Below are 27,349 nucleotides of genomic sequence, written 5' to 3'. Positions count from 1 at the left end.
CATCTTTTAGAGGCGGCCGCTTGTTGTGCTGGTGTCGGATAGCTGCCGCCACCGCCGCTGCCACCGCCGCCGCCGCGCCGCCGCGCTCTGAGGCCTCTTTGTTCGGTCAGAACAAGACGGCTGCAGTCTGCAGACCCCACAGCAGGTCCACCGCTTGGCCGCTGGTCAGAGCTGCGCTCGCTGGTCCCCACCAGTGCTCCCTCCTCCCAGTGTCACCAGTGCTCCCTCCCAGTGTCACCAGTGCTCCCTCCCAGTGTCACCAGTGCTCCCTCCCAGTGTCACCAGTGGTCCCTCCCAGTGTCACCAGTGCTCCCTCCTCCCAGTGTCACCAGTGGTCCCTCCCAGTGTCACCAGTGCTCCCTCCCAGTGTCACCAGTGCTCCCTCCTCCCAGTGTCACCAGTGCTCCCTCACAGTGTCACCAGTGCTCCCTCCTCCCAGTGTCACCAGTGCTCCCTCCCAGTGTCACCACCAGTGCTCCCTCCCAGTGTCACCAGTGCTCCCTCCCAGTGTCACCAGTGCTCCCTCCCAGTGTCACCACCAGTGCTCCCTCCCAGTGTCACCACCAGTGCTCCCTCCCAGTGTCACCAGTGCTCCCTCCCAGTGTCACCAGTGCTCCCTCCCAGTGTCACCAGTGCTCCCTCCTCCCAGTGTCACCAGTGCTCCCTCCCAGTGTCACCACCAGTGCTCCCTCCCAGTGTCACCAGTGCTCCCTCCCAGTGTCACCAGTGCTCCCTCCCAGTGTCACCACCAGTGCTCCCTCCCAGTGTCACCACCAGTGCTCCCTCCCAGTGTCACCACCAGTGCTCCCTCCCAGTGTCACCACCAGTGCTCCCTCCCAGTGTCACCAGTGCTCCCTCCCAGTGTGACCAGTGCTCCCTCTAGGAAGGCTCTGCCCGTGCTCCACAAACATCTGCAGGACATCAAGCCAGCCCAGACCTCTTCACTGTTTGTTTTTGTCTAGGAGCCGCTTGTTTGAACGCTGAAACACTTGAGTTGAACTGTAAATAAATATGCAAATAACAAGACATGCATCACAAACCATGCCTGACGCCGCCCAGCCCATAATATGTTGCGGTGCCAGTATGTTCAGACCGCCTAGGGAGGTCACAGTCAGTGCTTTGTGCAATCGCTCTTTTGGAGCCAATGGTGGACTGAAGGTCATCATGCTCGCTCTTCTTAGGGCCAACGTGCCGAGGTCGCACCACGGCCGCCAGGACAGCCTGGTGCTCAAGTCATCATACCGTTTGTAGGGTCAGCCAGACCCCCACCCAGTGTGTACTAGGAGGCCTTGCTTCTAACATCTGCAAGTACCGCATAGTGTAGCTCAATAGACATGTAATGGACATGCAACAACTATCTTTATAGTTTTCTTTGTATCTGGCCCAGATATCGCACATTTGTAGAGCGAGTAATGTAACCGGTCTTTATGACAGGTGTGCACATAAGTTGATGCTCACAGGCCTCCAAGTCCTTCTCGGGGGGTTTGTGTGTTTGCTCGGACTCTAGTATTTCTGGGGCCAACCTTTTTTCCAGTTGGGTTAAGGCTGTTTTTATTGTTGTTCTGAGAAAAGCATTTTAGCCGAGGTATGAATCACTGAAGCATGCATAATTGATACACACATGAGAATTATGCCATGCTTTTAATAATCTAATTAACGTTAAACAATAAGTCGTTTGTCAAAAGCCGCTAATCATCAATATAATAAAGTAATCAATCCTACCGCCTGCTTCCCCAGTCAGTAAGTGGGTCTGGTCAGGTGTGCTGTCGCCCGCGGCCTCCTTCTTTATAGAAGGAGGACAAAGGTCATGATCGAACCTTCGCCCCTTAATGCCTCGCTATGACGACCACGCTATGCTAACTCCAGCGGGGAGTGGAGGAATGATTAGCCACCTTTTGTACTTTTAGTCTCACCAGGTTTAGGAGGCGGGGGTAGGGGTTAGGGCCTCGGGGTTACCATGGTGACCCTGAGAGCAGGCAGGAGAGAGACAGGGGCGGGCCTCAGAATGGGGGCGGGCCTCAGAATGGGGGCGGGCCTCAGAATGGGGGCGGGCCTCAGGGGGTGGGAGCACAGCGGCTGAGGAAGGAGGAGTCACTTGGTTCTGGAGCCACCTGGTCCGCCCCCATTCCGAGGCCTGCCCCCATTCCGAGGCCCGCCCCCATTCCGAGGCCCGCCCCCTTTCTAAGGCCCGCCCCCATGCTGAAACTGATTCTGTTTAGAGCTGACTGTGCTGTGAAGAACTTTTAGATTCCCAACGCAGCGCACATGGACGGTCGCTGCCGGGAACACGCGGAAGCGTCATCACTGACGAGGCGTCCCGATATCACCTGGGCCGTGAACGCGCCTTTCACCCCCCCCAGGGATCATCCAATGATGACTCCCAAACCAGGCGTGTTCTCCTTTTCCTGTAGAACACATTTTAAGTCATATTAGCAAATTGGACGAAAAAGATCCTTCATTATTCTCTCAAGAAGCCGTGAGACAAACTTTGTTCAAAGACTGAAACGCATTTAAATGAGTTGACTCGGTATGCTATAACTAATGCTAAAACATTTATTGACCCCCTGTGGTTCAGAGACAGTTCCCCCCCTACTGAGTCTTATTATATCATAAGTAGACAAACAGCATATTATTCTGGCACACTGTGGTGGTGAACAGAATCTATGGGGTTTAATTTGGCAGCTCTGATGCAGACGATGAGGCAGCCATGATGGCAGGACTTATTATGGTCTGTGTACTGATCAAGGCCTCATGGGGCCCTACACACGCACGCACGCACGCACGCACGCACGTCGGTGCCCTCCATGGTAACCTCTCTGGTGTGTGGGTTTGTGACTAGTGTGCGCAGAGTTTCACAGTTCAGACGTCCAGGCATCTGGTGTGTGTGTGTGCTGACGAAGATGTGACTGTGTGTTTATCAGGTCACATCGGCCTAGGCTATCTGTTGGTGTCTGAACCGTGAGTCTGTGATGTAGCCTGTTACGCCTACCAGAGTGAGCAGATATTAGGCCCTAGACCGAAAGCTGGAGTGTTTTCCTAACACTAAGAAAGGCATTGTTTAGTTGGAGATAAGGTAGGATATAATAAACATGCAACAAGGACATTAAGGTTTTTTAATATGTGAAAGAACAGATAATAATGATGAATCACGCAGCTGCGGACGACGCTTTTCGCAAATTGCGATGTGCGTCTAACAAAACAACACCTACACTTATTGTGTTTCATATATTTATTCTATCGTAAAGTGTGATTGATTCGTTCAGGAGACATTCAATATCTTTTTGTTTCAGACGCACGGAATAATGATATCCAGTTTGGCAATATTCTTTAATATTTTTTCCGCTTTTCAGCTTCCATCTCAGTGGCTCATTAAGAGCCGTTTTATTTCAGTTTAGTATTGTTTACACGTTGGACAATGTTTTACATGAGGAGTGGACTGCCGAGGTCATTTGGACCCAGGCACTTGACTAATGCAATAAAACTCAAGATGATCTACCTTTACTGTTGATATGTTTGTTATTGACAAGTTTAGTTAAACTCCAATCACACAAATACAACTTGAAGTAGGTTATCAGTTTTCAAATACTTTGTTAGTGTTAGTCAACAGTTTAAGGAACAAGAGAGCCTTGTTCCACTCATTAGCGCTGTCACAACTTTCTCAGGGCAAAGTATTGAAAGATGACAGGATCACAACACACTCGCCCAATCTTTGAGCCACTGCAAGAATTCATACAAAAACCGCAGAACGCCTGGGGAGAACATCAGTGGAACAGAACCACTGTTCCCTACAAAGCATTCCATCGCTCTACGTCGTGCGCGGCTAGCAACCTGACACGTTCGGATTCATATTCTGGCGGGTGTCCGATGTTGAAAAGAAAAGAAAACACACTTGAAGCGTCAGAACTGATCCTTTCATTACCTCAATCGCACCGGTCAGGGGTAATGTTGTCAGCCTCTGGCTCACAACACTACCACCGTCGGAACGATGAAACGAAAGCGGAAGGGGAACCTCCAAAGCACAAACGACACTGAAACGGCCGCGCTATTCTGCTGTGGTACTAGCGCTGCGGTGACCTAGCCTTCTGTCACAGTTAATTGAATGATACCTTCAAAATACATGGCGTGTGTGTGTGTGTGCGTGCGTGTGTGTGTGTGTCACCAATAAATAGCCGTGATTGAAATGCCTGTGAGTCAACCGGCACTCTCTCCTCTCGGCTGTGAGGAAGGAGGCTCCGCAGCCCGCTGGAATTCCTCGGCGAGTGGGGAACTCACTACTCCTCGCCCGGCAGACCTCGCTGTTTTCGGTAGCGGGCGTTCAGCCTCCGAGCGGTGGAATGATTGAGTTGTCACGGCGATTCCCGCCCCTGGCAGGCTTTGGATGCTCTGCGAGGTCTTGTACCGCTTATTGCCCGGCTTTTAAAAGCACTTCCTGCAGCACTGTCCACGGGTAATGGGCAGCATCTGTTGACTCGCTCTCCCTCTCTCTCCTCTCCGGCGCCCCCGGCCGTCTCTCCATCCCTTAGGCTCTCAACTTATCACTTTATCTCTCTGTCTCTCTCTGTCTCTGTCTCTGTCTCTCTGTCTCTCCGTCTGTCTCTGTCTCTCCGTCTGTCTCTGTCTCTGTCTCTGTCTCTGTCTCTGTCTCTCTCTCTCCTCTGTCTCTCCTCTGTCTCCGTCTCTCTCTCTCCGTCTGTCTCCGTCTGTCTCCGTCTGTCTCCGTCTGTCTCTGTCTCTGTCTCTGTCTCTGTCTCTGTCTCTCTCTCTCTCTCCCCCTCTCTCTCTCTCTCTCTCTCCCTCTCTCTGTCTCTATCTCTATCTCTGTCTCTGTCTCTCTGTCTCTCTGTCTCTCTGTCTCTGTCCCTGTCTCTGTCTCTATCTCTGTCTCTCTGTCTCTCTGTCTCTCTGTCTCTCTCTCTCCTCTGTCTCTCTCTCTGTCTCTGTCTCTCTCTGTCTCTGTCTCTCTGTCTCTGTCTCTGTCTCTCTCTCTCTGTCTCTCTGTCTCTGTCTCTCTGTCTCTCTCTGTCTCTCTCTGTCTCTGTCTCTGTCTCTGTCTCTCTCTCTCTGTCTGTCTCTGTCTCTGTCTCTCTGTCTCTCTCTGTCGCTGTCTCTGTCTCTGTCTCTGTCTCTCTCTCTCTCTCTCTGTCTGTCTCTGTCTCTGTCTCTGTCTCTGTCTCTCTCTCTCTGTCTGTCTCTGTCTCTGTCTCTCTCTGTCTCTGTCTCTGTCTCTGTCTCTCTCTCTCTCTCTCTCTCTCTCTGTCTGTCTCTGTCTCTGTCTCTGTCTCTGTCTCTCTCTGTCTCCCATGTCTCTCTCTCTCTGTCTCCTCTGTCTCTCTCTCCTGGCTCCACTACCATCACAGCCTGACCCTATCATCCGGGTTGATCACATAATAATCAACCCCCCCTAATGATTTGGGCCGATCCGGGCAGATGGATGAGTGTGTGTGTTTCTGTGAGCGCAGCTGTTTACAGTAGCCTGGATCCTGGCGCTGGTCTTCGTGTTTAGGTCTGTGTCGTCTGGTTCTCCGATCGACGAGTTCAAGACACACAAAGCGAAGCCCGGCCTCGCTAAGGCGCTCCCAGGTGGCGCTCGCCACCTGGGAGCGCATTTGCGTTCAACATGCAAACGATGAATGCAAACGCACCAAATCCAAACACTGAGGCCCACAACCTCCTCCGCTCTCCTCCAGCCATGATGGCGGGCCTACAGGAGGGTGTTGGACAGTCCCTTCATTGAGTCCCACTGCTCTGCAGACTGGGGGACGGGGGTAGGAGAGTCGAGTGCTTGCTTAGGAAGCTGGACTGGCTAGCTCTGGAGAACTTGATAGTAAAGAAGTACTGTTGTCCCAATGTCTTTGTAATGAATATGTAACAATGCATCAAACTTATATCGCACTTTTCCCAATGCTCAGAGGCTTCACAATAGCAGCTGAATCATACGAATGCAAATAAAAACAAACAAAACAAAACTGTTTCAAGGTTAGAATATGATGATAAATATGATAGTCTTCTCGTTATGCTGGTGCCACTGTGGTGGGGTCGGTTGAACTAGAGCGAGCGTGTGAAGGAATGCATCATGGGATGCCTACAGGCAGGGCGCATCGCGTCAGAGTGCATCGCTGACCTCTGAACAGGGGTCAGGTCGGCATCACTCTCACCTGTATCTCCTTACTTCCTGTACGGCTTTTTGACACGTCACGTCATCAACTGAGAATCTTTGATCTTCTCGAATCTTCTGTCTACAGATGTGCATGGCCTTGATGCAAATGTTGCTGAGCTTCTGTTTTCATGGTTCGGATGTTTGCATTTATCGCCCACTCTTGAGTTCCTTGCTCTTGCTCATGCTCAGGTTTCGAACCAGTGTGCGCATTTGCTGCTATGAATTTATAACTTCCATAAAGTACAGATCCGTCGATGTAACACCAGGTATCAGAACAGTGTTTGAGCTCCGGAGATCTCCAGTGAGAGAGGGCCCTTTGAAAGGCTCCATCTCGTCCAGGAGGGATGAGAGAACTAGGGATGCACCGAATATTCGGCCACCGAACATGTTCGGCCGAAAACGGGCCAAAACATAATGTTTGGTTTCGGCCGAAGGAGTAAAAAGGCCGAACATAATACACCGAACATTTTTATTTATTTATAAAAAAATAAATAATAATAATAATAATTCTTTGCTATAATGTCTGCTGGAATGTTAGAAAACGTTCAGTATTAAATAAATATTTTGTTTCAAATTTGTAATTTATTTTTTTTATAGAAAAGCAAGACAAAAAAGTTTATAATGGACAGGGTTAATTGTTTGATTTATGCAATGGTGAAAAATTAAAGCAAAATGAATGAAAAACATTAAGACGCATTTGGTATTCGGTTTCGGTTTCGGCCAAGAATTGTCATTTCGGTGCATCCCTAGAGAGAACCCCTGAAACAGTTAGTTCTGTCTGTGGGCGCCCAGCAGGACGCCAGCAGGGGAGTCGGCTCTGCAGGGGTTCATAAGAGAGGAGCTGAACCCATAGCCCTGCCAGAGCTCCTGTTCTCTTCAGAACCATTAGAGGAGAACTCACCGCAGAACCATTAGAGAAGAACTCACCGCAGAACCATTAGAGAAGAACTCACCACAGAACCATTAGAGAAGAACTCACCGCAGAACCATTAGAGAAGAACTCACCGCAGAACCATTAGAGAAGAACTCACCGCAGAACCATTAGAGAAGAACTCACCGCAGAACCATTAGAGAAGAACTCACCACAGAACCATTAGAGAAGAACTCACCGCAGAACCATTAGAGAAGAACTCACCACAGAACCATTAGAGAAGAACTCACCGCAGAACCATTAGAGAAGACCTCACCACAGAACCAGCCCCCCCGCAACTGCTCAGTTCTAACCTTGTTCTCTCTCTCTCTCTCTTCTTTCAGAGGAAATCAAAGAGGAATCTGAAAAATTAAGGTGAGTACTTAAGTGTGAGCGCGTGTGTGTGTACGTGTGTGTGTGTGTGTGTGTGTGTGAGCGCAATGAACTTCTTGTTTTTAGTTTTTTCTTAACCCGAGTGGAAACATTGACCGGCCAAGCCATTGTTTTATTTCTAACCCTGAAGTGGTCAGCGGTTCATCTTGGGCCGTGTGTGTGTGTGTGTGTGTGTGTGTGTGTTCTCCTGTTTCTCTTCCTGTTCGGAAGATGTCAAATACAACACTCTGCAGCAAGCCTCTCCTCGGGTTTCTCTCGTATTCTGTACAAGAATGTGTGTGTGTGTGTGTGTGTGTGTGTGTACAGTGTGTGTTGTTTCTTTAGTGTGTCCGTCCTCTTGTGCGTGCAGATTTTACTTTTTGCCTTGCTCCCGTTATCGGCTTCCTTCACTGACCCATGCTGCGTGCTCAACGCGCGTGCGTTCCAACAAACTTGCCCTCCCGTGTCAGACTAAGTGTGGCGTGAGTGCCACTTCTCTCACTTCCTCTGCAGTTGTGTTCCTTTCCTCTCCATCTCTCGCATGCAGTTTCCTTCTCTCCCTACCTCGGCCAGTTAGACTCTCCCTCTATATCTCTTCATCTCTCTCTCTCTCTCTCTCTCTCTCTGTCTCTCTCTACCTCTCTCTCTCTCTCTCTCTCTACCTCTCTCTCTATCTCTCGCTCTATCTCTCCCTCTCTCTTATCATCTCTCTCCTCCATCTCCCCCCTCCCTCTTTACCTCTCTCTTGCCCAGCTCACTGATTGGGTGGTTGTCACAGGAAGCAGATAGTGTTAATCCAATAGGACACGCGGCTCCAAACCCTAATCATGACTCCCCACAGCAACCCTCATAACAGGGTCTTCACTCAATCCTCCTCCAATCAATGGGGCCGCAGTGAGTCCTACTTCCTGTCATGTTGTACGTATTCTATAGTGGTTAACCCCCCCCCCCCCTCCCCCCAGAGCCAGACTGGGGGAGGCTCACCACAGAGCTGTAGGAGGAGGTTTAATCCTCTCTTAAGATCCACTTAGCGTTTACATGATGGAGAACAGAACCAGCTGAGGGGAGGTGGGAGGAGTCAACCACCATCGTGTTGGGAGTCAGGATGTTACCTGGGAGAGACACACACACACACACTGTCACACACACACACACACACTGTCTCTCACACACACTGTCTCTCACACACACAAACACACACACGCACATGCACACACACACACTGTCTCACACACACACACACACACACTGTCACACTCACACACTGTAAAACACGCACACACTGTCTCACACAAACACACACACACACACAAGCTGACACACACACACTGTCACACTCTCTCTCTCTCTCTCTCTCTCTCTCTCTCTCTCTCTCTCTCTCTCTCTCTCTCTCTCTCTCTCTCTCTCTCTCTCTCTCCTCTCTCTCTCTCTCTCTCTCTCTCTCTCTCTCTCTCTCTCTCTCTCTCTCTCTCTCTCTCTCTCTCTCTCTCTCTCTCTCTCCATTAGCAGAGGGACCACACAGTGAGCAAGGCGGGGCAGTGATTGTATTACGTTGTGTTATCTGTCAGTGGGCTCGTCAACACAACATGAATAAACCCAGCTCCCTATTTAGTTACACAGCTCGGCAATCTAAGTGGATTAGACTTTTTAAGATAATCACAACGTGAGGTTTGATATTTTCATGTTTATTGATTCTTCAGTTGGAGTGGCGACCTCCCCTCTGACGTTGCACATCATGAATGTGCTATTTAATATTCACCCTCACCATAAGTAATGCATCCGTCTAATGAAGCCAGTTGAGTTACCTGAGATAGTTTATAGCGTGGATTACGTCAGGTTCACAAGGATAATCAGGAAAACGGGTTCTTGTCATCAGGGGGGAGAGAGAGAGAGAGAGAGACAGCAAGAGAGAGAGAGAGAGAGAGAGAGAGAGAGAGAGAGAGAGAGAGAGAGAGAGAGAGGAGAGAGAGAGAGAGAGAGGAGAGAGAGAGAGAGAGAGAGAGAGAGAGAGAGAGAGAGAGAGAGAGAGAGAGAGAGAGAGAGAGGGGGAGAAAGAGAGAGTGGGCGAGTGAGAGATAAGAGAGAGAGACATTAAACCTGAAGCACTGCTCTGATCCAACGCTCAGCCCCTGTTATCTGAGTGTGTGTGCTGCGTGTGTGTGTGTGCTGTGTGTGTGTGTGTGCTGCTGTGTGTGTGCGCTGCTGGAAGACATCGAGATGATCTCGTCTCCTCTCCCGTCCGTCTAAGTCGTCTCCCTTTGTCCTCTCTGGAATTGACGCTGTTTGTTTCGTGCCTCCTCTGTCTGTCCCTCACCCTCCTCTGTCTGTCCCTCACCCTCCTCTGTCTGTCCCTCACCCTCCTCTGTCTGTCCCTCACCCTCCTCTGTCTGTCCCTCACCCTCCTCTGTCTGTCCCTCACCCTCCTCTGTCTGTCCCTCACCCTCCTCTGTCTGTCCCTCACCCTCCTCTGTCTGTCCCTCACCCTCCTCTGTCTGTCCCTCACCCTCCTCTGTCTGTCCCTCACCCTCCTCTGTCTGTCCCTCACCCTCCCTTTGAGCCCATTCGTTATTTTCCGCTCTTTCTCTTTCTGTGTGTGTGTGTGTGCGCGCGTGTGTATGTGTGTGTGCTGTGTCGGGTCATTCACATTTCTTTTAAAGAGCGCTGGACTCCTCCTCTGTTTCATCGACCTGGTATAGGGAGACATAAACAAGACTGGCCCTCCCTCCCTTATTATTTTTCTCCTCATCCTCTCTTCAGCCTTGCTATACTAGCTAAGCAGTCCTATTACCTCTGTCTGTCTGTCTGTCTGTCTGTCTGTCTGTCTGTCTGTCTGTCTGTCTGTCTGTTCTCTTTCCATCTCTCTCCCGCCTCAGCTTGTTTTGCAGGCAGAGTTTGAAACGATTCTAGACCAGCTTAATGGATAACCGAACCAGCCCCAAGTCTTACCTTGGTTTGCATTGGATGACTCTCTCTCTCTCTCTCTCTCTCTCTCTCTGTCTCTCTGTCTCTCTGTCTGTCTCTCTCTCTCTCTCTGTGTTCAACACTTCACTTCCTATGGGCTCATATGGCTGCTCCCCGGCCACGCGCTGATTAAGTGGTATCATGACACCCGGCCTCTGCTGATTGGGCCAGAACTGAGGAGGCGGGCCCAGGCTGAATGAGTAACGCCTGAAAGCTTTCATTAAAGGCGGAGTCAGGGTGCCCGAGGCTCCTATAAGGAGACCTGGAAAGCACACCGACATCTTATGTTCGATAGGAGAACCCGTTGTACTTCAGGACCTCTGCTCAGACCAGGGCTAACTGGTGCTAAACCAGTAGTACCAGTTCCTACTCCACTAGAGGAGAAGGAAGACCCTTTGAGTGATAAACACGCACTAAGGTGCACACACTCTTGCTGTGTGGAGTATTGATCCGATATCAATAGTGCACGATGACGCAGGCTATTATGTTATTCATGTACGAGTATTGCTTTGTTGTGATTATCCTCGCCTGCGTTAGAGCAGGACGATGCGTTTTTCCTATGAGTTATTAATAGTATAGAGAAGGCCAACGGTTATTTATTATTTGATGTAGGGACTATGAATGTGTGGGAGCTGCATCATCATCATCAGCATCATCATCATCATTCCTCAGCGCTTCCCCCAGGGAATGTCTTGGTCAAGGTGGTCGAGGAGCTTTATGGCACTATCGTTGTGAACAGTATTACCAATGCATTTTTTGATTTTTATTCTTTGTACCTGATGGAAGTATGTTTCCTTACCTTACGATAGGTTTGTACTTTGTTAATGCATAATAAGGAAAAAATAAATAATAAGGAAAAATATAAAAAATATTATGTATCCACATATTGGTCATTTTTTATATATATATTTTTTATATATATATTTTTTAAACATTTGTGGTCAAGGCAGGGCCCTATTGTTAAGGCGTCCGCCATAACCATACAGTGCTGGGAGAAACACTGTTCCTCATGGTTGACCGTTAGTTACCCCTGAAAATTGTAGTTTCAATATGTGTTCATGTCATCGTGCGGCACACTCACAAACACACGCGCATCTGCGTGGAGGCCGGCCTCCCAGTGCCTCCCAGTGTCTCCCAGTGCCTCCCAGTGTCTCCCAGTGTCAGGCTGATTGTTGGTTTCCCACGCTGCCTCGTTTCTGTCCGACAGACGTGTGATTACTGTGTGTTTATCATCCTCTCCCAGAGGCCCTCTCCTCTCTCTCTCTGTGTCTCTGTCTCTCTCTCACTCCGGCTCTCTCTGACTCTCTGACTCTCCCTCTAATTTATTTTCTTTCTTTCTGTATTCCTCTCTGCACTGTATGCGGCACTTATCTTTCTGTGTGTGTCTCTCTCTCCTCCTCTCACACCCTCTCTCCCTCTCTAACCCCCCTCCCTCTCTCTCTAACCCCCTCTCTCACTCTAACATCCTCTCTCCCTCTCCAACTCCCTCTCTCTCTAACCCCCCTCTCTCCCTCTCTAACCTCCTCTCTCCCTCTCCAACTCCCTCTCTCTCTAACCCCCCTCTCTCCCTCTCTAACCTCCTCTCTCCCTCTCCAACTCCCTCTCTCTCTCTCCCTCTCTTACGCCCTCTCTCCCTCTGCCTCCCCCTCTCTCCCTCTCTAACGTGCGCTCTCCCTCTGTCTCCCCCCCAGCCCCCCCCCAGGAGACGGTAAATCGGGCTCCAGCACCCTCCCGCCAATCAAGTCAAAGACCAACTTCATCGAGGCTGACAAGTACTTCCTGCCGTTTGAGTTGGCCTGTCAGTCGAAATGTCCCCGCATCGTCATCACCTCCCTGGACTGCCTGCAGGTCAGTGGCGGCCGCCCTCCGTCTGACGGGACTCCGCCCACAAGGGGAGACCGTGTGTGTTGTAAACAAGGCGGTTGTCACTTCCTGTTGGGGGGGGGGGGGGGGGGGGGGCAGTGATGTGAGGAAAAGCGTGAATGACGGCCATCTTTTTTTCAGAAACATGTATTTGTCACACGACATTGATTAGATCCATCAGCAGATCAATAATATGGAAGGATTTATTGAAAGTGTCAAATTAATCGTCTAAATCTTTTAGCCGACAGGGAGCCCTCTTTGAGGATTATTTTTCATTGTACCATGTCTCTCTTTTCTCTCCGTTGTGATCGTGTCGTGTGTGTGTGTGTGTACGTGTGTGTGTGTGTGTGTGTGTGTGTGTGTGGATACATGTGTGTGTTCGCGTGTGTCCGTGTGACTGCGCTCCGCCTCAGAAACTGATCGCCTATGGGCACCTGACGGGCAGCGCCCCGGACAGCACGGCCCCGGGCAAGAAGCTGATCGACCGGATCATAGAGACCATCTGCGCCTGCTTCCAGGGGCCCCAGACGGACGAGGGCATCCAGCTACAGATCATCAAGGTGGGCCGGGCCCCTGGTGCTCGCTGGCCCCCTGCCCTCTCTGTCGCTCCCGCTCTCTGTCTCCGGCTCCGTCTCTTAGGGCTGGGCGACATACCGCTAGTAAAATGATACCGGGATATTTTTTTAAAAGGAGATATGTAGTTGAGATGATATCGCCATGCCGGTATATTATGTTTTATTTTGATGTTGCCTTGCGAGCACTATTTTATAAGGCATCTGTCTCTCTTGCTCGCTCTCTCTCTCGCTCTCTGTCTCTGTCTCTCTCTTTCACTCACTCTCTGCCTTCATCTGTTTGTACCCTCTCTCTCTCTCGCACGCTCTCACTCTTGCAATCTCGCTCTTGAGCTCTCTCTCTGTCTCTCTATCTCTCTCTGTCTCTCTATCTCTCTCTGTCTCTCTCTCTCTGTCTCGCTCTCTCTCACTCTCTCACTCTCTCTTTCTGTCTCTCTCTCTCTGTCTCTCTCTCTCTCTCTCTGGCTCTCTCTCTCTCTCTCTCTCTCTCTCTCTCTCTCTCTGTCTCTGTCTCTGTCTCTGTCTCTGTCTCTGTCTCTGTCTCTGTCTCTGTCTCTCTCTCTCTCTCTCTCTCTCTCTCTCTCTCTCTCTCTCTCTCTGCCTCACTCTGTCTATATCCTCTCTGTCTCCCTTATGACTGTCTGTCTGTCTCTCTCTGCCTCCATCTGACTGTTCCCTGTCTCTCTCTCTTGGTGTCTGTCTCTCTTCTGACTCCATCACTCTGACTCCCTTTGTGTGTATCTGTCTGCTTGTCTCCATCTGTCTGTGCCCTCTCTCTCTTAGTGTCTGTCTCTCCCTGTGTCCCTATCTATGCTTGTCTCTCTCCCAGTCTCAACGTGTATCGCTGTGTGTGTATCGCTGTGTGTGTCTCGCATCTTTGTGTGAAACACTTCTCGCTCGATTCTCGCTCTCTCATCCTCCTCGCTCTCTCATATACTAGGAATGTAAACAATAAAGAGTTGGGAGTGTTTGCTGACAGTATTGTGTGTTATTCCCATGGTTACGATACGATAACGAGCAGAAGTCGAGGGCGGTCGAAAGCTTTCAGGTGCAGGGCTGTCAGAGTGCGTCGAGGGTGAAGTGGGTCCCCACGTGATGTCGACGACACACTCCTTCCCCGTCAGGCATTGGTTTTAAATTAATTTAATCTCGGTACATCACCCATGAGGTTCTCCATCGGCCGCCGGAACGTTCCATCGGACCAGGACTCAAGCCTGACTGTTTCTCAGGAGGACGGGGTTGGCGTCGGTGGTCCTTGGCAGACAAATCACAGCAAGACATTGTCATGGCAACCTAAGCTAACTTGGCCCCCGCCCTCAACTGCCCTTCTTTGCTCTCTTCCTCCCTCTCCTCCTCCCCTCTCCTCCTCCCCTCTCCTCCTCCCCCCTCCTCCTCCCCCCTCCTCCTCCCCTCTCCTCCTCCCCTCTCCTCCTCCCCTCTTCCTCCCTCTCCTCCTCCCCTCTCCTCCTCCCTCTCCTCCTCCCCCCCCTCTCCTCCTCCCCTCTCCTCCTCCCCCCTCCTCCCCTCTCCTCCTCCCCTCTCCTCCTCCCCCCTCCTCCTCCCCCCATCCTCCTCCCCTCTCCTCCTCCCCTCTCCTCCTCCCCCCCTCCTCCTCCCCGCTCCTCCTCCCCTCTCCTCCCCTCTCCTCCTCCCTCTCCTCCTCCCCTCTCCTCCTCTCCTCCTCCCCCCCTCCTCCTCCCCCCTCCTCCTCCCCCCCTCCTCCTCCCCTCTCCTCCTCCCCTCTCCTCCTCCTCCCCCCTCCTCCTCCCCTCTCTTCCTCCCTCTCCTCCTCCCCTCTCCTCCTCCCCTCTCCTCCTCCCCCCTCCTCCTCCCCTCTCCTCCTCCCCCCCTCCTCCTCCCCTCTCCTCCTCCCCTCTCCTCCTCCCCTCTCCTCCCCCCTCCTCCCCTCTCCTCCTCCCCTCTCCTCCTCCCCTCTCCTCCTCCCTCTCCTCCTCCCCTCTCCTCCTCCCCTCTCCTCCTCCCCTCTCCTCCTCCCCCCTCCTCCCCTCTCCTCCCCTCTCCTCCTCCCCTCTCCTCCCCCCCCCCTCCTCCCTCTCCTCCTCCCCCCTCCTCCCCCCTCCTCCCCTCCAGGCTCTGTTGACGGCGGTGACTTCGCAGCACATCGAGATCCACGAGGGCACGGTGCTGCAGGCGGTGCGCACCTGCTACAACATCTACCTGGCCAGCAAGAACCTCATCAACCAGACCACGGCCAAGGCCACGCTCACCCAGATGCTCAACGTCATCTTCGCCCGCATGGAGAACCAGGCAGTAGGTCCTCCTCCTCCTCCTCCTCCTCCTCCCTCTCCTCCTCCTCCTCCTCCTCCTCCCTCTCCTCCTCCTCCTCCATCCTCCCTCCTCCTCCTCCTCCTCCTCCCGGTTCCCTGAGCACATCGTTCTGTCCTGTGCATACATCTGTTTATGGTCGCAGACACTCATGCCCTCGTACGCTCTCACTCACTCACTCTCTCTCACACGCTCGGACACACGCACCCCCTCACTCCCTCATCCTCTCACTCACACGCACGCACGCACACGCACGCACGCACGTGCCGGTCCAGTGCTGGTGAGCAGACGCACGGTGTGTGTGGCCCAAGGTAGGAGCCCTGAGATCCACCCTTGTGTTCCCCTCCTTGTTGTCGTTGATCCATAGTCCGTGTGCTCCCCATCAGACCGTGACTGTGTGTCGTGTTGTAGTTGAACGTCTAGTCACTAAGAGCGCACTGCTGTATGTGGATGTACTGTTGTTTGCGTGTGTCTGTCGCCTGCCTTGTTCTGGAAAGATGTCAAGTAAGTCATGTTTTGTGTTTTTGTCCAGAAGTGCAACTAAAGTCGCTGCCTTTTGAGATAAAAGAAAACGAACCCAAAAACAAAGCTTGCTCTAACGCCATCTTTTTCTTTTTGATTGACACTTCCTCTCCCCCTCCTCCTCCTCCTCCTCCTCCTCCTCACCTTGCCTCCTCCTTCCCTCCCTCTCGCCCCCTTGGACACGTAGCTTACAAATCACAAGCTCTCATGGTCTCTGGCCTTCAGAAAGAGGGACCGCCAGGTAATGCGTGCAGGACTGCCCTGACTTGCCTGATCTGAACTTCCACACTTCACGACTCCTCTCGTGTGTGTCTGCGTGTGTGTGTGTGTGTGTGTGTGTGTGTGTGTGTGTGTGTGTGTGTGTGTTCCTGTGTGCGTTGTGCTTCCTCCACCCACTGACCCCCCCCCCCCCCCCCCCCATCCCGCTCTCCTCCTCTCGGGGGGGTGGGGGGGGTGGAGGGGCTCTGCAGTGCCGTGTCAATGCGTGTCGTGTGTTCTGCACATCTTTGGTTTTCTGTTTACCAGCAACCACGAGACCCCCTCCCCCTCCCCCCCCCTACCCACTGTCCTGGCTTCCACTTCCATGTTTCCGTTGCGCTGACACTGCAGGTGTGGGACTGGACCTGCTTTCTGTTGCAGGGCCAGATGTGGCACCTCGCTTTAATGTGTATCGCTAAGTTTTGCTTTCGATTCCACGTCCTCCTCGAGGGCAGGGGGGGGCGGGGGGGGGCGGGGGGGGGGCTAGAGATGGAGACAGAGACAGATGGGCTAATGGCTGTAGTGTGTGGTGCCTGCTAGGCAGCTTAGTACACCTTTTAATGTGTGTAAATATCGTCTCCTGGGCCCGCCTGCACATAGTAGAAATAAACGATAAACACACCGAGATGAGTCTCTCTCTCTTCGCTTCTCTCTACCTTCTCTCCACAACCTCCCCATCCTCTCTCATCCCCTTTCTTTCTGTCTGTCTCTGTCTCTCTCTCCGTCTGTCTGACTGTCTGTCTCTGTCTCTCTCTCCGTCTGTCTGACTGTCAGTCTGTCTGTCTCTGTTTCTCTCTCTCTCTCTCTCTGTTCTCTTCCTCCCTATCTCTTTCTGTGTTCTCTTCCTCTGTCTCTCTCTCTCTCTCCATCTGTCTGTCTGTCTGTCTGTCTGTCTGTCTGTCTGTCTGTCTGTCTCTCTCTCCGTCTCTCCGTCTGTCTGTCTGTCTGTTTTTCTGTCTGTTTCTCTCTCTCTCTGTGTTCTCTTCCTCTCTCCATCTCTCTCTCTGTCCTCTCTCTCAGCTCTATGCCATTTAAGGGATGAGCTTATTCAGTTTCCACAGACACCTCTGTCCCCTCCAGCTAAGGTGTATTTGTCCGGGCCCTTTATTCCATCCTAATCGTGGCCTCAGAATGCGCTTCCATTGAATTAACTTGTTTATGTCGGAATCCTTTTGGGCAGACTTCAGCGGCTCATTCAATTGGCCAGAGGAATCTATTAGTATGTTTTTTCTTTGTTTGTTTTTAGTTTTTTTGATTGATGTAATTCGTTTGGTATTTCGGGTAGCATATAATCACCAATTGATTATTTTCCTGGATAGAGCGAATACGGATATATATTTTTAAAGGCGTGTTATTATGCCACCAGGGGTGGGTGTAATTAGCCATTACTAGCCGTTTAAAAATCAGATGATGGACAGATAAGCACCATTTGCTACAGTGAACTCGGTAGGCTGGTGGACACGCCCACTTGTGAAGTCACTAAAACACTGGAAGAAGCAGATTTTCAAACAGCTTGTAATAGCTAATCACACTCAAACCTGTTGGCATAATATCACGCCTTTTAATGTAATGCTCTTGAAATATTAATCATAGGACTTTAAATTCAGTATTTTCCCCTCACCCAGAAGTTGAAGGGAGATAAGCTAGCTCTTCTGAGGCATCACATGGACCATTGAATGATCTGTTTTGGATTCTCGATCAGAGATGTAAATATAGTATAGATCTGTATTAGTATTCTAAACTCCGGCAATCTTTCGCCATCGTTTTGTAACTGTGCCACATCTTTATTTTATTTCTTACTTTCGTCTTCGCCTCACTTCTTCTTCTTCAGTTGAACTCTTTTCCCCCTTGAGTCGTTTTTTTGTACCCTTCTTAAGTTTCCTTTTTTAATGCAATCATTTGTGACCAAAGCGCCCTTTCACTGGAGACGCATGGCGGGCTGCCCTGTGTCGGTCGGCCGCCCCTCCCTCCCTCCCTCCTTCCCTCCCTCCCTCCCTCCCCCTCTGCTTGCTCTTATTCTTTGCCCTCCATTTTGTGAGTTCCGTCGTCTTGGCGATTGTCCTTCAGAGGAATGGCTAAACGCAAACCAATAGCACGCTCCGACGGGCAAGAGTTAAACACCATCAACACATCTCTACATCGTGGAATTACCCCCCCCCCCCCTCCCTCCCGGTCTCCTGCGCATGTTTTTAATATTGCTCGCCAAGTTCTGCTCATCAACCACCAACTGAAACACACAAAAGCAGCAAACAGCAGAGGGGCCCACAACACACAAAACACGGAGACAACCAGGATACACAACCGTGTTGGACATGCTGTATGAGCTGTTATCGCACACACAGCAAACCAACAACCACCGCGCACACACACACACACACACACACACACACACACACACACACACACACACACACACACACACACACACACACACACACACACACACACACACACACACACAGATATACACATTCAGATATACACATTTCACACACTAAAACTGTTCACACAATGTCCAACGACTGTTGTGTTGGGCTCTGTGGTCACAAATCAAGATGGAGGCTGAACCAGAGGGCGGGCCCCCAGCCGGCGGTCACTTCCTGTCGGACATCTGGCCGCGGTGGGCTGCGGCTCTGGGGTCCGGTCAGGGGCCCTCCATCTTGATAGGCTCTTCTGTTGGGACCTAATTGATTTATGATGCTCTAATGTGTTTTTCTTTGTGTGTGTGTGTGTGTGCGTGTGTGTGTGTGTGTTTGTGTGTGTGTGTGCGTGTTGTATCGTGTGTGCGTGATGCTGTGTTGTATTTTCTGTGCGTGCATGGATGTATGTCTGTGTGTGTGTGTGTGTGTGTGTGTGCGTGCGTGTGTCGGCGTGTGTGTGTGTGTGTGTGTGTGTGTGTGTGTGTGTGTGTGTGTGTGTGTGTGTGTGTGTGTGTGTGTGTGTGTGTGTGTGTGTGTGTGTGTGTGTGTGTGTGTGTGTGTGTGTAGCTGCAGGAGGCTAAGCAGATGGAGCGTGAGCGGCACCGGCAGCAGTCCCCGGCCACGCCCCACAAAGATGCCGCCTCCCCCCAGCTCCAGGGCCCCGCCCACCTCCAGTCCAGAGGCCCCGCCCAGGAGCCCAACGGGCCCTCCACACCCCCCTCCACGCAGTCCACCCCGGGAGCCACGCCCACCGCCACCACCCCCTCCACCCCCGTCAACAGCGGCCTGGAGGGCGGGGCCCCCGAGGGGCGGGGCCCCGGGGCCTACGAGAGCCCCCACCCCGAGAACGGCTCAGAGTTCTGCGTGGCCGAGAACGAGCAGACGGAGGCGGACCAGGCCACTGCCGCCGCCACCGCCGCCGCTGCCACCGCCGCCGCCACCCAGAGTAAGAGGACGTTCCCCGGTGTAACACGCTGTCCCCGTGGTAACAGGCTGTCCCCGTGGTAACACGCTGTCCCCGTGGTAACACGCTGTCCCCGTGGTAACAGGCTGTCCCCGTGGTAACACGCTGTCCCCGTGGCAACACGCTGTCCCCGTGGTAACACGCTGTCCCCGTGGCAACACGCTGTCCCCGTGGCAACACGCTGTCCCCGTGGTAACACGCTGTCCCCGTGGCAACACGCTGTCCCCGTGGTAACACGCTGTCCCCGTGGTAACACGCTGTCCCCGTGGTAACAGGCTGTCCCCGTGGTAACAGGCTGTCCCCGTGGTAACAGGCTGTCCCCGTGGTAACAGGCTGTCCCCGTGGTAACAGGCTGTCCCCGTGGTAACAGGCTGTCCCCGTGGTAACAGGCTGTCCCCGTGGTAACAGGCTGTCCCCGTGGTAACACGCTGTCCCTGTGGTAACAGGCTGTCCCCTTGGTCACAGGCTGTCCCCGTGGTAACAGGCTGTCCCCTTGGTCCCAGGCTGTCCCCGTGGTAACAGGCTGTCCCTGATTTAACACGCTGGTTTCCTATGGTTGACTCCCGTTGTGCATGTGAAGGTATAGAGCTGTTTGAACCGGCTGTGTTTCTGGGCGTATACTGTCCTGCGTCCTGCGTTCCGTTTCCACCGCCCATGTTGGTACCGTCACCGCGGCAGGCCCGGCTGTTTGCGGCTCGCTCTTGATTTCCCCAGGCGTCAATGTGTGTGATTTGTGGGGGATGTGTCGGTGACGGAGCTGATGTTCCCCTCCACCCTCCAGACGCCGTGGCGGAGCAGCGGGTGGGGGAGGGGGAGGAGGGGGAGGACCGCGAGTCCCCCAACTACGAGGAGAAGGCCCAGGAAATCGTGCAGAGCGTCCTTCAGGAGGTGGTCAACACGGTCGCCGGAGGTGAGCCCGCCCCCACGTCCTCATTGGCTATTTTGTGCCTAACCCTTTCCCTGACCCTAATAATTTAAATGAATGACTGGAAAGTGGGTTGAGATAGTGAAATTCATAATGTACTTTAGAGTAGGACTACAGATTGGAATCAAACCTGGGCCACCACAATGCGCCTGGCCCTCATGATTAGCCCTCTGTTAAGCGACTGTGTTCGATACCATTTGTTATCGTCTGGGTCCGTGCCTTGGGTCCCTCTTCCCTCCCTGAACACACTCCTCCACACTGTCCACCCTGTTCCCCCCTGGTTTGTTTACGCTCTCAGACACCTTTAACACCTGGGGCCGTGGTGTTACATGAGAAAGCAGGCGGGGGGGGGGGTCAGAGCGCCTTGAGCTACCGTTCGGTACAAAGGGAAGGGGAGAGGACGACCTGTCCCCTCGCTGCTCGTGGAGAGGTGTTTGGTGAGGCTCTCTCGGATGGCTGCAGAGTCTGACGGTAATCCTACTGAGGCATGAAGTCGCTCGGAAAAACAGGGTGTCAGGTGACCCGTCTCCATGGCAGATAACGATCGCTCGGAGCGACTGCGCTGAGGAACCTGTTACAAACAGTCCTATGTCTTCATTCATACATGCCTATATCTTCAGCCATGCATACTGTACCTATGGTTTACATACATGCCTATATCTCCAGAGATACAAGCAGTACCTATAGCTTAGATACATGCCTATATCTTCATCTATCCATGCTGTACCTATGGCGTACGTAGATACATGCCTATGTCTTCATCTAGCCCATACCGTACCTATGGCGTAGATACATGCCTATATCTTCATCTATCCATACTGTGCCTATAGCTTAGAAACACCCCTATATCTTCATCCACACACGCTTTACCTATAGCTTATCTACATGCCTATATCTCCAGAGATAAAAGCAGTACCTATGGCCTAGATACATTCCTATATCTTCATCCATCCATACTGTACCTATGGCATAGATACATGCCTACAGTATATCCTCATCCACACATGCTCTACCCATAGCCTAGATACATGCCTATATCTCCACAGATAGATACTCATATCTGAAGGAGCTTTTGTTCGAGGACCTTTCCGTGTCGTGGGCTCCCTCGACAGGATTCTAACAGCATTTAGTTATTTGGTTTGTAAAACTAGCGTTCATAGGTTGAAAGTGAGACGGCGATTAAGATTAAAAGTTAAGAACAATCGGCTCAACTGACCGTCTCTCCTCCTGCCTCCACAGGGAACTGCCTGGACCCCGCCCACCTCTGCTCGGACGCCAAGGAGTCGGGCGGCGAGGGCGGGGGCGAGGCCGGGGCCGTCGGCGTGGCGGCCGTCGACGCGGTGGCGGCGGGCGAGTCGGAGGCGTGCGGCGAGGGGTCGGCGGAGGTCACCCAGAGCTCGCTGGAGGACGAGAGCGTGCTGGGCAGCAGCGACAGCGAGCACGCCCACGTCAACGGCATCCCCGGCACGCCCATCAGCGCCAGCTTCACGCCGTCGCTGCCCGACGACCGGCTCTCCGTCTCCTCCACCGACACTCAGGTGAGCCGGGGAGGGGTTGCCGTGGCGACGGGTACCACAGGCTCCAGGGTCGCCTGTGTGTGTGTGTAGACGTAGATCTATGGATGGAGACATGAAGCAGGAACATCACAAAATAAATATACCAGAACTAGGATGTGCCACTGTCGGATGAAATGTAACACGTCAGTGGTTCCCCAAAAGGATATTATAAAAATGTATGAAACTGGTACATCATATAAATAAGTAAATAGTAATTACTACTATTAAATATAAATAAGGTGGTATTTATTATAAGTATGGGAGCGCCCTTATGAAAGCGATTCCATGCCAGCCCGAGGTTTAATAATAAATGTCACACTTCTCTTGGCAGCCAAAGACACAAGTCCATGTTTCCAGCCCTCCTCAGCGGGTTTCTCAGCTCAGAACAAGTCCCTCACTCCGTGTTCCCCGTAGTTTCCTCCTCGTTGTTTACATCGGGCGCTGCCGCAGTGACAGGGGGGCTGTAGGTTGGTGACGGCCGTCTCTCTCCTCACCGTCCGCTCGGGCGTTCCCTCCTCCTCCCGTAGGAATCGGGGACCGCTCCGGGCCAGCCCCCCGGCGCCAAGTTCTCCCACATCCTCCAGAAGGACGCCTTCCTGGTGTTCCGTTCGCTGTGCAAGCTCTCCATGAAGCCCCTGACCGACGGACCCCCCGACCCCAAGTAAGTAGGGCTTCTCCGATACCGATACCAATATCGGTATCGGTAGCGATACCAATATCGGTATCGGTATCTTTAGCGATACCAGTATCGGTAGCGATACTAGTATCGGTACAGATACCAGTATCGGTATCGATACTATTCTATGAGCGGATCCGATACATCACGTGACCAGCTCATTGATACACAGGCAAAGGACGTCACAAACAGGTGCGGTTTTCTGCTGCATTCGTTAACGGTCAGAGGCGGAAAGTCGGAATGGCAAACTCAATCTACACATGGATGCTTAACAAGAATACAAATGTATTATTATAATTATGGATTCTAAATGTAAATGATCTAGTCCTGAAAAAATAAAATTGGCAGTAAGTGAACCGACTAACATTGCTGTCATCGTAAGAGGAGCCTTCGATAAGAAAAAAGTGCTAATCGTAGTTGCAACGCTAGATGCTGTATCGGTATGTAGTCGGTATCCGACGATACTCAAGGTCAGGAATCGGTATCGGGAAGGAAATAATGGGATCAGATTGTCTCTACAAGTAAGAGACTGGCCCCTCTCCCCGGGTCTCCTGGGTCCTTCTCTCCTGAACCCTTGGTGGATTTTCTTTTACAAATCGCTCTTCTCTGTGAGTCAGGTCTCTGTTGACGTGTGGTGGGTCTGTTATCGTGAATAAAACAGCACGGGTGTTTATTCACGAGGTTGTGGTTTGGCTGTAGGGGTGGGAGGGTAGCAGACTGAGTTGTTGTTGTTGGAAATATTCAGTTTGAAGTCCTGCGTATTGCAACACACCGTTGCATGTTTCAAATATATGTGATTGTGATTATAAATATAACGGCATAACTCGGTTATCTTATTAATTTCTCGACATATTACTGATGTTATGACCTTATCAGTGGAATCTAGTCCGTCATGATCTGCCTCGGGATCGCAGTTTTGGCAACTTAAACAAACACTTCTGCAATAGACACAAGCTGGAAGAGCCTAACTCTATTAATAGTGAGTAAAAAAAAAAAAAAAAAAAGAGTCCAAGATGAAGCATCACTCTGGTTTTTCCGAGGATCTTCATCACATCCTGGTCTGGTAGAGCAGAGTTCTCCTCCTCCCCCCATGGTGTCAGTTCCTGCTAACTCGCATCAGGATAATCAGGGTTGACTCTGCGTGGTTCTCATGCTAACGGCGGATGGCGCAGAGAAGTTAACCAGCCTGCGTTCGGATCTGTTTCCCCGGCGTAACTCAATCCACCCCAGGGCTCTGTGAAGGGTGCTTATCAGTTCTGCATGAAGGCAAAGCCAGCCTCCCGTTAATCTCATTCATGTGATACATTTACGTAACCGTGTATGGATATCAAAAACATTTTCTTAAACTTAAACCCAAATTTATATGCAAGAGTATAATTTATTCAAGCAATGAATTTTCTTCCAGGGATGACTCAGACACAACACGATAAAAGTCAAGGCCCAGAATACAGAAAGGGGTAGTTGGTTTAGTTGTTGTAGCATCCACCTGCGGGCTGTTTGGTCGGCATGGAAACAGGAAGTCCTTGTTGTTGAGTCACTGTGCTGCTCGCTGATGTACTGTCAGTCTGGTGGTTTGTGGTGAAACAGTCTGAAGGTCCTTGTTCCGGGATCATCTTATCAGGTTCATTATGGTATGCAAAACTCCTGTGATTTGTTCCAAGAGGTTGGACTGCAGGCGCACACACACACACACACACACACACACACACACACACACACACACACACACACACACACACACACACACACACACACACACACACACACACACACACACACACACACACACACACACACAGGCATCCATAAACACACACAGTGTACTCCTTAATTCTCATCCCATTCCAATCAATCGCGTCCTAATCACAAGAATAATAACTCCTAATCAGCCGCGCCCTGCAATCGTCCAAAACAATCGTGATAACTAAGATGACCTCGTCTCCTCCCCCGTCTCCCCCATCCCTCCCCCGTCCCTCCCCCATCCCTCCCCCAGGTCTCACGAGCTGCGCTCCAAGGTGCTGTCCCTGCAGCTGCTGCTGTCCATCCTGCAGAACGCTGGGCCCGTCTTCAAGACCAACGAGATGTTCATCAACGCCATCAAGCAGTACCTGTGCGTGGCGCTCTCCAAGAACGGCGTGTCCTCGGTGCCCGAGGTCTTCGAGCTGTCGCTGTCCATCTTCCTCACGCTGCTGTCCCACTTCAAGACCCACCTCAAGATGCAGATCGAGGTGGGGGCCCTGGAACACCCGTCTCCCCCGGGGACAAAAAAAACCTCTCGCTTTGTTTTTCGTCAACGTGTTTGGGGAAAGCTCTGGTTTGCACACGTATCAAAGGGTTGATACCTCTCTCTGGTATCAACCCTTTAAACCGGTTAAAGGGTTGATATTAGCGTGAGTTAGGGCTTTGACTTTTGCCCAAAAATCATCTTCGAAGTTCGTTTGTTTATTAATATTAATATTCAAATATTTATTAATAATATTTTGACCATTAAATGCCTTCAGTAAGACCTGGATTGGGCTTCGCGAGGTTTGTTCACCGGCGTTGCTATGGTTACCGGTCCTGCGTGTCCCAACGGTTTATAAGGTTTCTAATAAATCGCGGTCTAATCAATACTTCAGTCGCTGCCTCTTCCGTGGTCAATATTATGAATAGACTGCGTCGGGTTCTCCGACGTCTCTCCCTCTTGGCCTTCCCATAACAGGTTCGAATATTATGGGCTGCCTAATATTCGTTCGAATTTTTAATTTTTTTTTGATATTCGACTTATATTCAAATAACAAAGCTGGAGTCAAAGCCCTACTGTGCGTGTGATTAGCTATTCTGAGCAGTTTGAAAATCAGTGTTTTGGATCAGTCTACCAGCCTACCCAGTGGACCGTAGCTAATGTTGCTGATCTACACATCATCAACTCGGTGGAAACACACCCACTTGTGATGTCACTAAGGCACATGGAAGTCTTGTAATGGCTAATCCCACTCACGCCTGGTGGTATAGTATCACCCCTTAAAGGGGAACAAGAAAACTAGAAAAGGTCCGGCAATTCGCCAATAAGTGATCCGATCTCCAGGGGGAGGGAGGAGTAGGGGGTTCGGGGAGAGGTGTCAACGGCAAGCAGTACAGTTAAAGTCGCGTGCCAAACACTGAATAGAAAAGCTACCATTTTGTCACAACATTTAACCGGACGATTCCTCCGTCCAGGTGTTCTTCAAGGAGATCTTCCTCTACATCCTGGAGACCTCCACCAGCTCCTACGACCACAAGTGGATGGTCATCCAGACGCTGACCAGGATCTGCGCAGGTACAACCACGCTTACGTCATTTATCCAAAGAGACTTCCAATAAGTACGTTTGTCAGAAGAATGAAAAAAACTAAATATCGCTGTTGGTGCAATAAGGAGGTTGATAGAGCCAAGTGCCAAGCACTTATAATTGCTAGGTTAACCCAGTGCCACATCCATTGTGTGCGTTTGTGTGTAGACGCCCAGGGCGTGGTGGACATCTACGTCAACTACGACTGCGACCTGAACGCCGCCAACATCTTCGAGCGGCTGGTCAACGACCTCTCGAAGATCGCCCAGGGGAGGGGGGGTCACGAGCTCGGCACCACGCCCGTCCAGGTGAGCTTGCACCTTTCTATTTCGCTTTTTTCACCAAGTCTTAAGATCTTGCAAATGGTGGAAGGCTGCACTATAGTCTTCATCGCAGTCCTCACTTTAGATTAAAGGAGGTTCGGAAAAACAATTTTTTATCCTGCTCCTTGAAGAGGCAATCTCCATGTTATTATTTTGGTTCCCTTTGGCGATAAGCGCGGATGGTTGCCATGGCTCCCAACGGTGTCAATGTCACCCAGTTCGTAGCAGTCATAATACTGCAAACGCGTTGGCTGCCATCACCGGGCCGGAGGCTCCATCACCAATGTGTCACCTTATGCACGAAGAGAGGAACAGTCCACATTTATGGAAATGAAGATCTTTGAGATTGTCACTTTTAACGGCACGGATTTAAACACGAACCAGGTCGTGGCGGAGGGAGAGCCGGACAGCTAACGGGGGGAACGTTTTGTGGGGGTTGTAACGTGTTCCGTTGTGGCCCGTAGGAGCTGACCCTGAGGAAGAAGGGCCTGGAGTGCCTGGTGTCCATCCTGAAGTGCATGGTGGAGTGGAGTAAAGACCAGTACGTCAACCCAAACTCCCAGACCAGCCTCGGTAAGAGCCCCCGTCCCCCCGAGGTCTGAACCCCGGGGCGTTTGGACCCACGCCAGGGGGGGGGTGGACCCTCGGTCGAACCCTGGTGTGGACCCAACATTCCAGCCCTGGTCTGTGTGGAAGTGGGGGTCTCTGTTCACCTCCGCGTGAACTGGAGGTGTGAACGGGATCTGACTCGTCCACAGGAAGCAAAACGAACAACGATGAAGGGCTGAATGTCGATTTGACCTGCGAGACTGTGAATATTAAACCCATTCAGTCAGGTGATTGTAAAACGTCAGAGGCTGAAATGAGGTACAGCATCCATCGAAACGGGGCCGGATGTACCCGGTTAAGGGTCGTACGACCACATGTAGCGACTGCTGTTGGTCACAAAAACAGATGTTTTGAAAGGATTCAGTTACCGTATGTTGGTAACGGGGTTATTTAAATATAATCGTCGGAACACCATCGATCAATGTTATTTTGAGAAGAGAATTGAGGCTGAGCGCTGGGCGAGCCGGTGAGCCGGCAGGCAGGTCGTCAGGCTGCCCTCCCTGGGTCGCAGGCTCCCTGGCTGACATTTACCCCCCCCGTACGTCCGCTCCCGGGCCCGGAGGGAGGGAGGGAGCAGAGTTCACCTCCTTCCACCCGAGGAACCCGGGAGTGGACGGCTCAGCCCCCGGGCGTGCTGATCCTGCAGGCGCAGCGAACGCAGAGAGC

At 51.6% G+C, this 27,349-nt stretch overlaps 1 protein-coding gene across 2 annotated transcripts in view; it reads left to right on the top strand.

Annotated features, from left to right (window-relative positions):
* Window positions 1-27,349, top strand: part of LOC130377426 (brefeldin A-inhibited guanine nucleotide-exchange protein 1-like) — a 40,567-nt gene extending 13,218 nt beyond the window's left edge. Inside the window, exons 2-14 of one of the 2 annotated variants that reach the window (XM_056584560.1) lie at window positions 7,412-7,442; window positions 12,092-12,248; window positions 12,677-12,823; window positions 14,927-15,106; window positions 15,831-15,884; window positions 18,889-19,267; window positions 20,067-20,195; window positions 21,450-21,748; window positions 22,294-22,427; window positions 24,436-24,670; window positions 25,641-25,740; window positions 25,920-26,059; window positions 26,539-27,349. In XM_056584560.1, the coding sequence (XP_056440535.1) occupies window positions 7,412-7,442; window positions 12,092-12,248; window positions 12,677-12,823; window positions 14,927-15,106; window positions 15,831-15,884; window positions 18,889-19,267; window positions 20,067-20,195; window positions 21,450-21,748; window positions 22,294-22,427; window positions 24,436-24,670; window positions 25,641-25,740; window positions 25,920-26,059; window positions 26,539-26,676 (2,123 nt within the window). In that variant the 3' untranslated portion in view covers window positions 26,677-27,349. The remainder of the gene's footprint in view (window positions 1-7,411; window positions 7,443-12,091; window positions 12,249-12,676; window positions 12,824-14,926; window positions 15,107-15,830; window positions 15,885-18,888; window positions 19,268-20,066; window positions 20,196-21,449; window positions 21,749-22,293; window positions 22,428-24,435; window positions 24,671-25,640; window positions 25,741-25,919; window positions 26,060-26,538) is intronic. The other variant, XM_056584562.1, reaches the window with a different exon arrangement.

This window comes from Gadus chalcogrammus, chromosome 23, assembly GCF_026213295.1.
Source record: "Gadus chalcogrammus isolate NIFS_2021 chromosome 23, NIFS_Gcha_1.0, whole genome shotgun sequence".
In the NCBI taxonomy this organism is placed as follows: Eukaryota; Metazoa; Chordata; class Actinopteri; order Gadiformes; family Gadidae; genus Gadus; species Gadus chalcogrammus.
The sequence above is the reverse complement of the archived record's forward strand: the minus strand, read 5'-3'. Positions and strand labels throughout refer to the sequence as shown.